This window comes from Elephas maximus, chromosome 7 (assembly GCF_024166365.1).
Source record: "Elephas maximus indicus isolate mEleMax1 chromosome 7, mEleMax1 primary haplotype, whole genome shotgun sequence".
Classification (NCBI taxonomy): Eukaryota; Metazoa; Chordata; class Mammalia; order Proboscidea; family Elephantidae; genus Elephas; species Elephas maximus.
The window spans coordinates 115,993,939-116,007,655 of NC_064825.1; the positions used below are offsets into that span (position 1 = coordinate 115,993,939).

General features: G+C 36.6%; 1 protein-coding gene and 1 pseudogene across 1 annotated transcript; one reads left to right on the top strand and one right to left on the bottom strand.

The window, feature by feature from the left end:
- Positions 1-209: 209 nt before the first annotated feature.
- Positions 210-1,050, bottom strand: LOC126080782 (olfactory receptor 5F1-like; annotated as a pseudogene).
- An 11,235-nt stretch (positions 1,051-12,285) lies between these two features.
- On the top strand, positions 12,286-13,272 carry LOC126080497 (olfactory receptor 5AS1-like). The gene has a single exon (XM_049891704.1). It carries the CDS (start codon positions 12,286-12,288, stop codon positions 13,270-13,272), a length of 987 nt encoding a protein of 328 aa, XP_049747661.1.
- The last annotated feature ends 445 nt before the right edge of the window (positions 13,273-13,717 follow it).

The following is a 13,717-nucleotide window of genomic DNA, read 5'->3' on the forward strand; positions in this document are numbered from 1 at the left end:
GAGAACATGTATGTTTGAATTAGCCCTTGGAAGTTAATCAAAAACTTTATTTTGTTTGGGAAATAATTAAATACTCAATTTAGTTCAGAAAAATTACCCAGGCAACATCAGAAATGAAGGGATTCTTTTCCTGGTAGTCACATTCCACAAAGCCTTCTTTACTTCCTTATTCCTGAGGCTGTAGATCAGGGGATTCAGCATGGGGATCACTACTGTGTAGAACACAGAAGCCACTTCATCCTGACTCAGGGAGTAACTAGACCTGGGTCGCAGATAAGTGTAGATGGCAGTTGCATAGAACAGAATTATAGCAGTCAAGTGGGAGGCACAAGTTGAGAACGCTTTGCACCTCCCCTCCCCTGAATGCATACGAAACATGGAGAAGAAAATGTAGGAGTAGGAAGTAAGGATGACCAGCAGAGTTCCAACCATATTCACACCAGCGAAAGTGGAAATGATGCTTTCATTCAGGCGCGTGTCAGAACAAGAGAGCTTAAAAAGAGGGGTGCTGTCACAGAAGAAGTGATGGATGATATTGGAACCACAGAATGGTAAGCTGCTTACATAACTTGTGTTAACCATGGAGTTCAGCAATCCTGCTGCAAAGGCCCCAGCTGCCATTTTAAGGCAGACTGTCCTGGACATGATTAAGGAGTAAAGGAGTGGGTTACATATGGCCACATAGCGGTCATAGGCCATTAACCCAAAGAGGATGCATTCAATTGTTGCCAGGGCGATAAAGAAATACATCTGCAGGAAGCAGCCAGCAAAGGAGATGGTTTTCTTCTCAGACAATAGATCTACCAGCATCTTTGGGGTGATGGTGGATGAGTAGCAAACATCCACAAAGGACAAGTTAGCCAGGAAGAAATACACGGGTGTGTGAAGCCGAGAGTCCACCCTGATTAGCAGGATCATCCCCACATTCCCCAGGACTGTGAGTGTGTAAATCACAACAAAGAGCAAAAAGAGAGTGATCTGTAGCTCCAGGGCGTCTCCTAATCCCAGCAGGATGAACTCGGTCAGTGAGGTACAGTTTTTTCTGGGCATTTGTTACAAATACAGTTTGTTTAAACTTTGGATCAAGTGCAAATATTTCCCTCTCCAAAACCTTACAGGAAGAAGTTGAAATGTCAATAAGGATATTTACACATGGAAAAAAAATAAACATAAAAACCTAGGATAACATGGAATAGTAAATGAAATGACTGAAGTAAGAGGAAAAATAGAGTACTACTAGAAAATGTATTTTGTTTTAACAAAGGATTGTCTGTTTTGAAACTGGGTTGGAGGGCTTTTAAATCACTTACCTAAGTCCACAGACTCCAGTTCAGCTTCTGCAAATGTAACATTGGTTGTTCTCTTCTTTGTATGCCAGCCCACATTAAAATGTACAGGATAGAAATACTCTTGCAGAAGTTTCTTTAATTCTTTTTAGAGTTATGTGGATTTAATTCAAAGATAATATTTTTTCTCCCTTAAAACCACTATGATCATCTCTCCAAAATTCATACATTCCCCCCTAGGAATAGCTTTTGTATTAAATACTCATTTAAGTAGGAAACATTATGACAATTAAATCTAAGAGATACTTTGACACCCATTATACATTTAAGAATAATTTTGTACAGTGAGCCAAATGGTTGTTCTTGTTACGAGGATGACACATATACCAAATTAATGTCATTTAATAGCAGGCAGGGTATTTCTGCACCCCAGTGAACAACAGTATGAAATCCTTAGAATGTCCTTCCCAGAGAGTATCTTACCTGCGTAGTCTATCAATTTCATTAATATTAAGGTTCTCATTTGGAGGTTAAAAAAGAAAAAATTCATTTTTTTTTAAATGCAGTGTAAAGATGAATTACCTTCTTGTAAGTTTTAAGATACCTTCTGAGTAAATACATGTTAAGGTACTTTTATTTTGTTTTCCTTCAAGAGAATTGAGGGGCTATGGGGATTAGATGTAGGTATTAATTGTGAAGTCAATTCTCTAAAGACAGAAAGCTTAATCTCAAAAGGAAATACAATATGACACTGAGCACATGTACATGGACTTCAAAGCTGATGGAATCAGACCTGTGGAGCTTGCGTCATGATGTGGCTTCTGCTCTCCATGTTATATTAAAGTTCTTCACCAAAGGCAGATTAATCAATTTTTAATTGACTGTTTACATTTCTTCTCTCTTGGTATTTTTAGCTTATTCCAAAGGAATAGATAGAGCACTACCAAATTTGTACTTTTCTTTAGTCTGTGTGTGCACATCTGGGTAAATTTAACCTACAATTCAGCTCTGCTCCCCAGTGAAATTAAGGAGAATGGGAAACTACCTAGTATTCTTTGTGACCATCTTCAAAGAAATACTCTTGCCTGAGCAGATAGGAAAATAGATAACCATACCAAATTTATTTTTATGATTTCAACCCTTTTTTTCTTGGTTGTTTGCAATTACTGTTGGTGACTATCATTCTATAAGGGGTGATACAATAGTGTTTCTAGACCAAATTCACAAGCGAAAAAAGATAAGCCTCATTGGATGTCCATATGTAAGGAAAATCTGTTTGCATAAAACTTTGTCAGACTTGAAGGAATATCTTTTTATTATTATTATTACTATTATTTATTGTGCTTTAAGTGAAAGTTTACAAATCAAGTCACTCTCATACAAAAACTTACACACACCTTTATATGTACTCCTAACTGCTTTCCCCCTAATAAGACAGCACACTCCTTCTGTCCACCCTGTGTTCCCCATGTCCTTTCAACCACCTTCTGTCCACCTCTGCCTTCTCATCTCACCTGCAGAAAGAAGTTGCCCACATAGTCTCATGCGTCTACTTGAGCCAAGAAGCTCAGTCCTCACCAGTATTATTTTCTGTCTTATAGTCTAGTCCAATCCCTGTCTGAAAAGGGTTTGGGAATGGTTCCAATCTTGGGCTAACAAAGGGTCCAGAGACCATGACCCCTGGGGTTCCTCTAGTCTCAGTCAGACCATTAAGTCTGGTCTTTTTATGAGAATTTAAAATCTACATCCCACTGTTCTCCTGCTCCACCAGGGATTCTCTGTGGTGTTCCCTGTCGAGACAGTCTTCGTTGGTAGCCGGGTACCGTCTAGTTCTTCTAGCCTCAGGCTGATGTATTCTCTGGTTTACGTGGCCCTTTCTGTCTCTCATGCTCATCTTTCCCTTATGTCTTTGGTGTTCTTCATTCTTGGAGGACACCTTAAAGGATTATTTTACCAAAAAGTGTATAATGTTCACAGGTACAAATATTACTGTTCTGCTACCTATTTCTCCTCTGATAATGTTGGAACTATAGACAAACAACATAGACTACTACAGTAGTAGAAAATTTTTTTAAAAAATGGACCAGAGAGGACTAGAAAGCTAGCTGGGAAAATTGGCTTGATGATAACAAATGTTCTTGGTATTTTTTGTAACAATATATGCATTTGTGTTATGTAAAATTGACTATTTTAAGAGGTGAAATGTTGAGTTTATTAGAATTATTTTCTAAAGACAGGAGGAATGGGAAACAGATCTTTAAGTAGAGACAACCATAAATTTGGGAACCCGATGATCATGAAGATGTCACAGGGCCAGGCATTTTTTTTTTCTGTTGTTCTGAGTCAGTTGACTAGACAGCAACAACTACCAACAATGAAGACCTTCTATAGTGTGTCTTCACCACAAGTACCTTTGTTTTGAATGGTATCAGCTGCCTGCTTTTTGCTAAATCCAAAGGACTTGTTTCACTTATTAATTTATTGAAGACTCTGAAGAATTTACACATCTATTCAACCTACCTTATCTGTATTTACAATTTATTATCTGTATTTTTATTCTTATTCTCTTTCATCTTATTAGGTAATTCAGATACTAGTTTACACTGAAGACGCTTAGAAGATATATTCTAGTATTCTGGCAATTATAGTTTCTTGACTCAGTATAAACTGGGTACTCATCAAATGGAAGCTTATGAGTTGTAGAGTAAGTTCCATATTTTTGCATGTTCTTTTACTCAACTATTAAAAAAAAAACTACATAAAAAAGTAGTTTGAAAAGGTATATTAAAATGAGCTAAATTTTTTTCTTAATCATTGGTTTACATTAAAAAAAGATGGTACTCACTTTTTTCTTGTTGATTCAGAGTTCCATATATCTTGATTTTATTAGATTGTCATTTTCTCTATAATTAAAAAAAATTAAAAACTTACCTAAATTTCAAAGGTATCATGAAGCCATTAATTACAAAAACCTTTTTAATTGTATTCATAGGACATATTCATAGCAGTATTTACCATTATCAGTTACCTGTTTATTTTTTTCCACTTTTTTACTTTCCGAATAAACTTTCTCAGAGCACAAACTTTTAGAATCACTATCCAGTAAAATAAAACAGTGCCTGCCATGTAGTAGATATTCAATAAATATATGTAAATGAAATAATGAATAAATAAATGAATTTGTTTATATTTCAAGGTATAAATTTAAAAATCCTTTAATTCATTCAGTTTTATGTTGTTGTTGTTGTTGGGTGCTGTCAAGTTGTGTTTGACTTACAACAATCCCATGTGACAGAGTAGGACTGTCCCATAAGGTTTTCTTGACAAGAGCAATAGCAATCTTTAGGGAAACAGATCACCAGTTTCTTCTTCCCAGGAGCTTATCCCCATTTGGTTCACAGCAGAGCACTTAACCGTTTGCACTGCCAGAGCTCAGTATTCCATTTAAAAATGATTAGTTTTATATGTCATTGGTTCTTGGACTGAGAACATTTTTATGTATGTCATTTATATAAGGGTTATTCTCAGGATGCTAACATTTTATTCTAATAAAATTCTTAGTAAGGCAAATTCATGTAATACATTTTAAAGATGAGAGTGTAGGAAAAATAGGTCTTTTTGTAGCTATTTCTGTTGCTGAAATGCATGTAGATTTTAAGTTCTATTTTTTTATACAGAAGAATTAAGTTATGTTGAATCATTAAAATCTTAATTTAAAAAGAAGAACAAAATACATGAAGATATTTTCAGAATGTAATAACCAGGTCAGAGGTCACAAAGGCTACTCTCAGGTTTAATCATCTCACAGATCTCAGTAAAGTCATTATACTCATCATTATGGTTTACTACAGTGAAAGGATACATGCTGAAATTGGCAAGGAAAAAGACACATAAGGTGGAGCCCAGGAGAAACCAGGCTTGAACTTCCAGTTGTCTCCTTCCAGTAAAATACAACAGAGAGTGCTTAATTCTCTAAGCAATGTTTTGGGACAACATGTAAAAAGTATTGCCAAACAGGGAAGTTCATCTGAGCACCGGCTTCCATTTATTCAGGATCAGTCATGTAAGTATGAAGCACAGGTATGGCTGACCTTAGCTATTCAGTCTTTAGCCTGTGTATCCTCAGAGATCAAAAAGATATAGGACAGCCAAAAGCAGGCATACAGAAAGACAAAAAACAAACAGAAAATAGTCACTCAAAGTAAATCACTTTGTTAGTATAAACTACCTACTTGGCCCAAGAAGTCAGGTATAAAAAGACACTCTTATCAGGCAGGACATTCAAGTACTCAGAGCTGACTTCCCAGGAGATAGTCAAGGGTCAGATCTGAAGATCTTTGGAATGTACAGGCTTTGGGTAGTAGTCAAGGCTGCTAAGTTGACTCTTTACAGCACAGTACCAATATCAAAATCTTAGTGCTGCCGATTCTTAACTCAACTGTATTTTAACTCCTTAGTTTTGCCACTACACTGTCTTCAGAACAACAGGGAATTACTTTTATTAATTTAATAAGCTGCATACTTTGATTTTTCACTGCTATTCCATATATTGTCCTCTTAAATACAGCACATGGTACCCTGAATGTAGCTTTTGCTATGGATAATGCTTTTTTAACTCCACAAAAAAAAAAAAAAAATTTTTTTTTTTTATCCCGCAAAAGGCAAAAGTACCTCCAAAATTACTCTTCCTTTTTTATTTGGGGGTGGGGGTGCAGGAGAAACAAAGAACTTTCAGTACCTGTCTCTAAATTTCTAAATCCGGGGTAGTGTTGGGGGAGGGAATAGTTTGCTTCTTGCTTTCCCATGAAATGGCTCACCTGTCCACCAGAAGGTTAATATAATGTGTAAACAGGAAATATCCACAATCTAGATGCCTTGCTAAATAATGCAAGTATGTGAAAATAAAAATACAAGGATGTGACAAACATCACCGCCACCACCTCTCCTTTGGGGTACTTTCTATGAGTCTAGTCATCTTGGTCACGTTGGGATAGCCTCACCAAATGGAAGCATACTTTGTTCAAATTTGTACTCTCCACTACCACCTACAATGAAAAGCAATTAATCCGTAGGCCCCTTCCAGTTTTGGAGGCTACGTATCCTACATGAGTGAGTTCACTTTTGCCACATGGAGTGAATCGTCTCAAAGGTAAGCAAGTTTGTGTAGGATCCACAGCAAGAAAGCATTCTCCAGACTGCTGTACAAAGAGTTCTATACTTTTGTTCTTTGGATACAGTTGCCCCAGATACCCAGACCCCAGTGCCCCTAGATAGACTCTAGTGTATTGACGTGTAATATAGAGCACCAAAGACCTTTAGATATTTTAAATATAACAAATACTTGTTTCCGAGAGTTCCCCTTTCCCATACTGAGAAATAAACATTGACTTGTCACTGGGTGGTGACTGAGACTGAATACTGACCCAGGCACACCAGGTTATTATATGTCCCAAATGTTCTATTAGGAGCACAGAGTTATAAGGCTAATTTACTGGTAAAGACAAGCCTTCCCTGAAGAATGTTATTACCTCACGGAATCCATAGATCACAAGCTCAGCCTGAAGTCTGAGTGATTTCCAGGAGCCCCTCCCTTACTTTCCTATCCCAGGGCGGCACTTCCTTCAACCCCACCAAAGGTTTGGGGGAGCTCTCTATGTCCAGGTAAAACAGGAGTGAAAGACAACCTGAGCCTGGTTGGCAGCTGGCTTTCCAGGAGATGACAGATGCTACAAGGAATGGATTGCTGCTAGATTATAACCTCAGAATTGGAATTTCTAAAGAATATTGGACAATGTTACAGAATGCACCCAAGAAGCAGAGCTTCCAAATGTAAACAGTTTCACCTATATCGCTTTGTGGAAAGATCTGTTTTGGTTTGATCAGACAATCAGGAACCTGAAGGAATAAAACTGGTAACGAAGAGGAGGTTCAAGGAAGGGGTATGTGGATGGAGCACCTAATATAGCCTAAGGGTTCAAGTGATGACACACTTAGAAAAATGTTTCTACCCTACTTATGTAACTCTTAGCTCAGCTGCTTTAGAGGATTTTATATTCAGGGAGGGCTATTCCCTCCAGGGTTCACAGTGAGGGGTAGTCTTTCCTTTGAATTGGAGGCTGAGAATGCCACAGGTGCTTTTCAGGCCCCCACAAAGGCAGCACCCCCACAAAGGCAGCCGAAAGAAACAGATATGTCTTCTTTTAGCTCCTTAACAAAAGCTTAGCCGTGTGAACTAGCCTTGATGAATTTAAAGTCCCAGCTCTGAATTTAAGTCTTTCGAAAGCTATGAAAAATGAGAGATTATTCACCATATCTGCATCAGAGTCAAAATCCAGGAGTGCACTGGAGGGTATTTAGGGAAACTACGGCCCGGCATCAAGAAGGCAAGTTACTAGGGATGGTGATGCTAGGGCAGCAAACCCAGTAGTGATGTTGGCATTGCCATTTATGAGGTAAACTCTTCCTATGGGGAGATCTTCACTATGTTGTGTTTCCTTTGGTTCCTGCCAGTTTTCTCAACCTGTCTTTCCACTTTCTTGTGAGTTCTATGAATTACCCAATATCCTTTCAGCAAATTTGTGTTGTACTTAAAGTGAAGAAAACTCTTTAGTTGTTTTTCTGCTGTCTGTGCCAAATTTCGTATAGGTAAAATATTTTATTACCCTATAATTAAGGATAATCCTTGCATTTTAATAATTTATGCATTACAAGTAGAAACAAAAAAGTTCAATTAAATTTTTAAAAAGTACACCTAGGAAATTTTTTTTTTTCCAGACTTGTAGATTTATTAAAGAAGGAAGACAAGAAGGCAGGATGGGAGGGAGGGAAGGAGGGAGAGAGGAAGACAGGAAGGAAAGAAGGGAGGGTGGAAGGAAGAGAGGGAGGGAGGAAGGAAGGGAGGGAGGAAAAAAGGAAGGAAGGATAGAAGAAAAAGAAAGAAAAGATGGATAGGAGGACTGGAAAAAAGAAGGGAAGAGGAAAAAAAGGAAGGAAGGGAGTGGGTGAATGAGTGAAAGACGGAGAAAAAGAAACGATGGAAGGGAAGGAAAGGAGGATGGGACAAGAAAGAAAGAAAGGAAGGATAGAGGGAAGGAAAAAAGGAATAAAAAAGAAGAAAGAAATAAAAGAAAAAGAAACAATTGATTGTGGTACTTCCTTTAACTCTGCAATTTTTCCATGTTTTAGTTCTTCATGTACTTTGCTGTTTTAATTTAGGAAAAAAAATTTTTTTTCCTAAAAACACAAATCTTCACCCTACTAGAAAAGAAGTCCCCCTAAAAGCTATAAAAAAAAACTTATTTAAATTTCTCACGAGATGGAGGAATGAGGTGAATTGTTTGCATTAAGCCTGGCACCATGCATTTATCCATTCTGCATTCTGTGCACCTTAAGCTTCTGAAGGGTATAAGACTGTTCCACTGTCAATAATCTAAAGAAAGTTAAAACCAAGAGCTGCATTTGAAAGTATTAAGAAATATTGCTGTAAGTACTGCTGTAATTGTGATAGAAAGTTAATTGTCATATAAACAAATACAATCTGCTGAACATGGTGTTAAATAGTTAAATATGTTATCTCCTTTAATTCTCAAGAATCTGATAATGTGGGAAATTATTCACAATTTTCAAATTAAAAAAAGGCTGACTAAGGTCAATGTCACTCTTGTGAATAAAAAATGAATCAAACCCATGTTGGGTGAGTATTAAGCTCTTACCACTGCATCTTATCATTCAAGGCATAGTTTCTCCCAGTCACTCCTATAACTGAGAAACAAAAACATGGCCCTTGGCATTTTTCTCAATAGTAGTCAGTCTGTACCTTGACATTTCCACATAAAACTAACTGCTGCAAAGTCTCTTTGAACATCGGAATTGACAGTGGTTACTCAGAGAAATTACAGAATTTGAGTAAGAAAGCTCTTTTTTTTTTTTTCTATAGATTGGCACAGTTAAAGTTATTATAATTATTGCTATTTTAATCAAAAAGATCTCCCAAAAATGCAGAGGTATGTTCTAAGTGGTTTATCATAGTAAATTGTGTTAACTTCATCTTTTTCGTTTAAAAGAAATCAGCCACACCACTGGAAACAGAGTAATTGCCTACGCAAAGATCTCCTGGGATTGGGGAGTATCCTGGGACAATGTTCTATTTGTCACAGGCTAGAAGATAAATACTCCTTATAAGACAATTTCTAAAACCTGGAGAGAAATGTTACCAACATCTTATACAAAATAAATTCTACATTCAAAATTCTAGATGGTGCTGAGATAGGTGACTTCCCAAAGTGTCAGCAAATTGTCTCTTGTGAATGTAGCAATGATCATGAGCCAACCTTAGACAAAAAATGTATTTCTGTTGACTCTGTGGCTTTTTTCTCATAGTCTGAGTATGTCTGTACACGTGAGGGGGTAAGAGCAGTAATGACATGGATCTGAGCCCCACCTATAACCATGGCATTTTGAAAATACCACTGTCCAATTTGTTGTGCACCTTGTTGTCATTAGAAGAAAGGTGAGTGAGCTATTTTTCAAATTTGGGGGAATCCAATGGTCTAATTAATTCCCTGAATCTGTAAACTAAGCCTCAGATTCTATGAACACACAGCATATATGCACTCACAATACGATTGATCATTTTGTTTGTTCCTATAAATATCAATTCAGAAAACTTACATTTTAAAGTTAGCTATTGAATTATTAAGTAATAATAGTGATGTTAGTGTAATGGTAAGGAGCCCTGGCAGTACAATGGTTAAGCACTAAGCTAACTGAAACTCGACAGTTGTAACCTACCAGCGGCTCTGCTGGAGAAATGACCTACAATGTACTCCCATAAAAATTTCAGCCTCCAAAAACCCTGTGGGGCAGTTCTACTGTGTCCATTAGGGTTGCTATAAGTCAGAATCGACAGGACCACATATAACAATAGTGTAATAGTGATAGCAATGATAATAATAACTGATCATAAATAGTGAGAACTTTTTATAAGCACAAGATAACAAACCCTGTAAAAAGGTACTATAATAAGTTACACATTTTAATCTTGATTTCAACCTTATAATATATTAATACGCTGATTAAACAGAAACAGAAATATAAACAGAGATGTTCTATGGATTATGGATTAAGAGTCAAACCTGAATTTAAACTTATTCTGCCTAACTCCAGATCCTGTGTGTTGGCCATCACAACACAATATAATTTGAAAAGGAGAACAAGTGAATTTATTGTGGTTGCTTCTTTTCTTTTCTTTTTTTTTTTCTCTTCGACATAAATCAAACAGAATCTCGAATAGAATATAATTCATGGACACCTTTCAGGAATAGCCACCTTGTCAGGTAAGATTTCCATGAGAACCAATGGGGCCAAACTTGTTGTAGGAGATTAATCTGAGTTCAAAGTAGTGCAAGATGAATCCTTCAAGAGCAGTGAAATTCATCTAGAAGACCTGGTATCTCATTCAACAATTAAATATTGAACCACTCCAAACAGTCTTCTAGACGCCATGGGGACTCAAGGAAGGAAAGTTGGATTTTGATTTCAAGAAGTTTGTAACCTGTTTATGGATCAGATTTACACTTTTTAAAAAGATTAATGGACATGTCACTCCCTGGATAATCTTGTAAATGTGACTTAAAATAAAGATATAAATTAGATCACTGCTGAGGTTCCTTCCAACACTAATATATTCTGTAATTGAATAATTTATTGTGAAATTCGTATAACAGTAGAAACTATTTCAACATCAGAAGTACTATGTAGCATTTTTTTAAAAAAAGGCAGAGTGTTTTTTTTTTATAAGTTACTCTATCAAGAAAATGTAACAGTCATAAGTCTTCATGTATTACAGTTATATAACTGTCAATGACAATTTCATATAGCACAGTCTAATATTGAATTACATAGCTTTAAAACATATAATACAAAGACTCAGCAGTACAAGAAGAAATTGTTAAATCTGTACTCATGACAGAAATCTTCAAAACTCTTCTTTTACTGAACTTCTGGTTACCAGCCAAGCGCTTAGCAACTGCACCACTAGGGCTGTTTATTCCCATTAGCTACCTGTAAAATTTCAGTTCTCTAACTGCCTGTAGAATACTCCATTCCTACTCTAGCTTATTTGCACACACACACACACACACACACACACACACAAGTACAGGCTTATCTTTGTAAGAGACTCTAGATCATGCTTAAGACATATCTGTGAAGCCAACAACAAGATCAGTTTTGAGACAACCACCTGGATAATTTAAGCTAATAAAGTAAGAAAGAAATAGAAACAAAAATCAGTTTATTTATGTTTAATGTATTATATTTAATAATCACTTATATACAGGTTATGTTCTAGTCACATAAATAATTTACATATATTTACTCATTTATTCCTCTGTCACAGAGTGTTTTAGTAGCATTACCAAGAATACACAAACATTAAATATCAAACCTAAGATTTGAACTCAGTCATCTCTTGCCTAGCAACTGTGCTCTTCACTATTATATTAGGCTACCTCCCCAGATCACAAGTTTAGTTCTGTGGAACTATCTAGTCTATCTGTGAGCATTTCTTTTCCTCAGAATTTTTCTCAACTCTTTGTCTTTACAAAGAAAAATGTGATTTTAAGGTAGGAAACATTGATCTTTGCCCCTAAAGAGCCTGCCAATTTTCATAATTCGTACCAGGTTTCATCAGCTAAGCCTCTTTCAGCTTGAGAGGAACTAATAGTCTATCCTAATGTCCATAGATTTAATGAGTTACTGTATCACAAAACAGCACCTTCTGAGTGAGATCATCTGGTATTGAGAGTGAGTGCTAATTATATCCTTTAACAGAAAAAAAAAAATTGCCAGAGAAAATACAACACTTTGATTTTACTAACCATTCATTTGTTTCCTTAAAAAGGAGAAGAATGACCTCCTTAGTTCATTCATCACTGAAGTCAACTCATATCTGTTGATAACACCTATCTTGAATGAGAAAAATTAGAAAACTAAGAAGATGCTGGAGAATAATTATACCAGGCCAACTGAGTTCGTTTTTGTTGGATTCACAGATTATCTACCTCTCAGAGTCACGCTATTCCTGGTATTTTTCATGCTATATGTGTTAACTATGGTAGGAAATATGGGCTTGATAATCTTAGTTAATGTCAATTCAAGCCTTCAAACCCCCATGTATTATTTCCTGAGCAATTTATCTTTCTTAGACATCAGTTATTCTACAGCAGTTGCTCCTAAAATGCTGGTAAATTTCTTAGCATCTAGGAAGAGCATCTCTACCTATGGCTGTGCACTACAAATGTTTTTCTTTGCTTGTTTTGCTGATACTGAGTGCCTCATCCTGGCAGCAATGGCATATGACCGCTATGCAGGCATCTGCAACCCACTGCTCTATTCTACACTTACGACCAAGAAAATCTGCATCTGTTTCATTGCGTTGGCCTACTTCAGTGGAAGTATGACTTCCCTGGTGCATGTGTGCCTCACATTCAGGCTGCCATTTTGTGGCTCCAATGTTGTCAACCATTTTTTTTGTGATATTCCCCCTCTCCTGGCTTTGTCATGTGCAGATACCAGTATCAATGAGTTTCTGCTTTTTGCCTTGTGTGGCTTCATCCAGACCAGCACTTTTGTGGTCATATTTATCTCTTACTTCTGTATCCTTATTACTGTTTTGAGCATCAAGTCCTCAGGAGGCAGAAGCAAAACATTTTCTACCTGTGCTTCCCATCTCATAGCTGTCACCTTATTCTACGGGACGCTCTTGTTTATGTACTTACGTCCTACCACCAGCTCTTCTCTAGACACTGATAAGGTAGTTGCAGTGTTTTATACAGTTGTCTTTCCCATGTTTAACCCCATAATCTACAGCTACAGGAACAAAGATGTGAAGAATGCTCTCAAAAAAACTGTTGGAAAGGTACTGGACATTCAAATTAACAGAAATAAAAATAAAATAAAACATATTTCTTTTGAGAATATTTGAGGACTAATCTCCCCTCTAATCTCTCCATTTTCTACTACCCCATGCACAGCTTATGATTCAACAATTTTAAATGTATCAATATTTGCTAAAAAATAAAGAGAACTTTTCAACAACAATGTCTTCCAATTCTCTGTCTTTTCTTCCAGAAATATTCCCTCTCTAATGCTTCTACTGGAAACTCTGGTGGTGTAGTGGTTAAGTGCTATGGCTGCTAACCAAGAGGTCGTCAGTTTGAATCCACCAGGACCTTCTTGGAAACTCTATCGGGCAATTCCGCTGTCCTATAGGATCGCTACAAATCGGAATTGACTCAGTGGCAGTGGGTTTGGGTTTTTTTTTTTTTTGTTTTGGAATGCTTCTACTGTGTGAACTATTTCTGAATTTTAAGATAGCTTAACTGTTCTCCAGTGAGTGTTCCTAAAATACTCTATGTATTTATTTATTA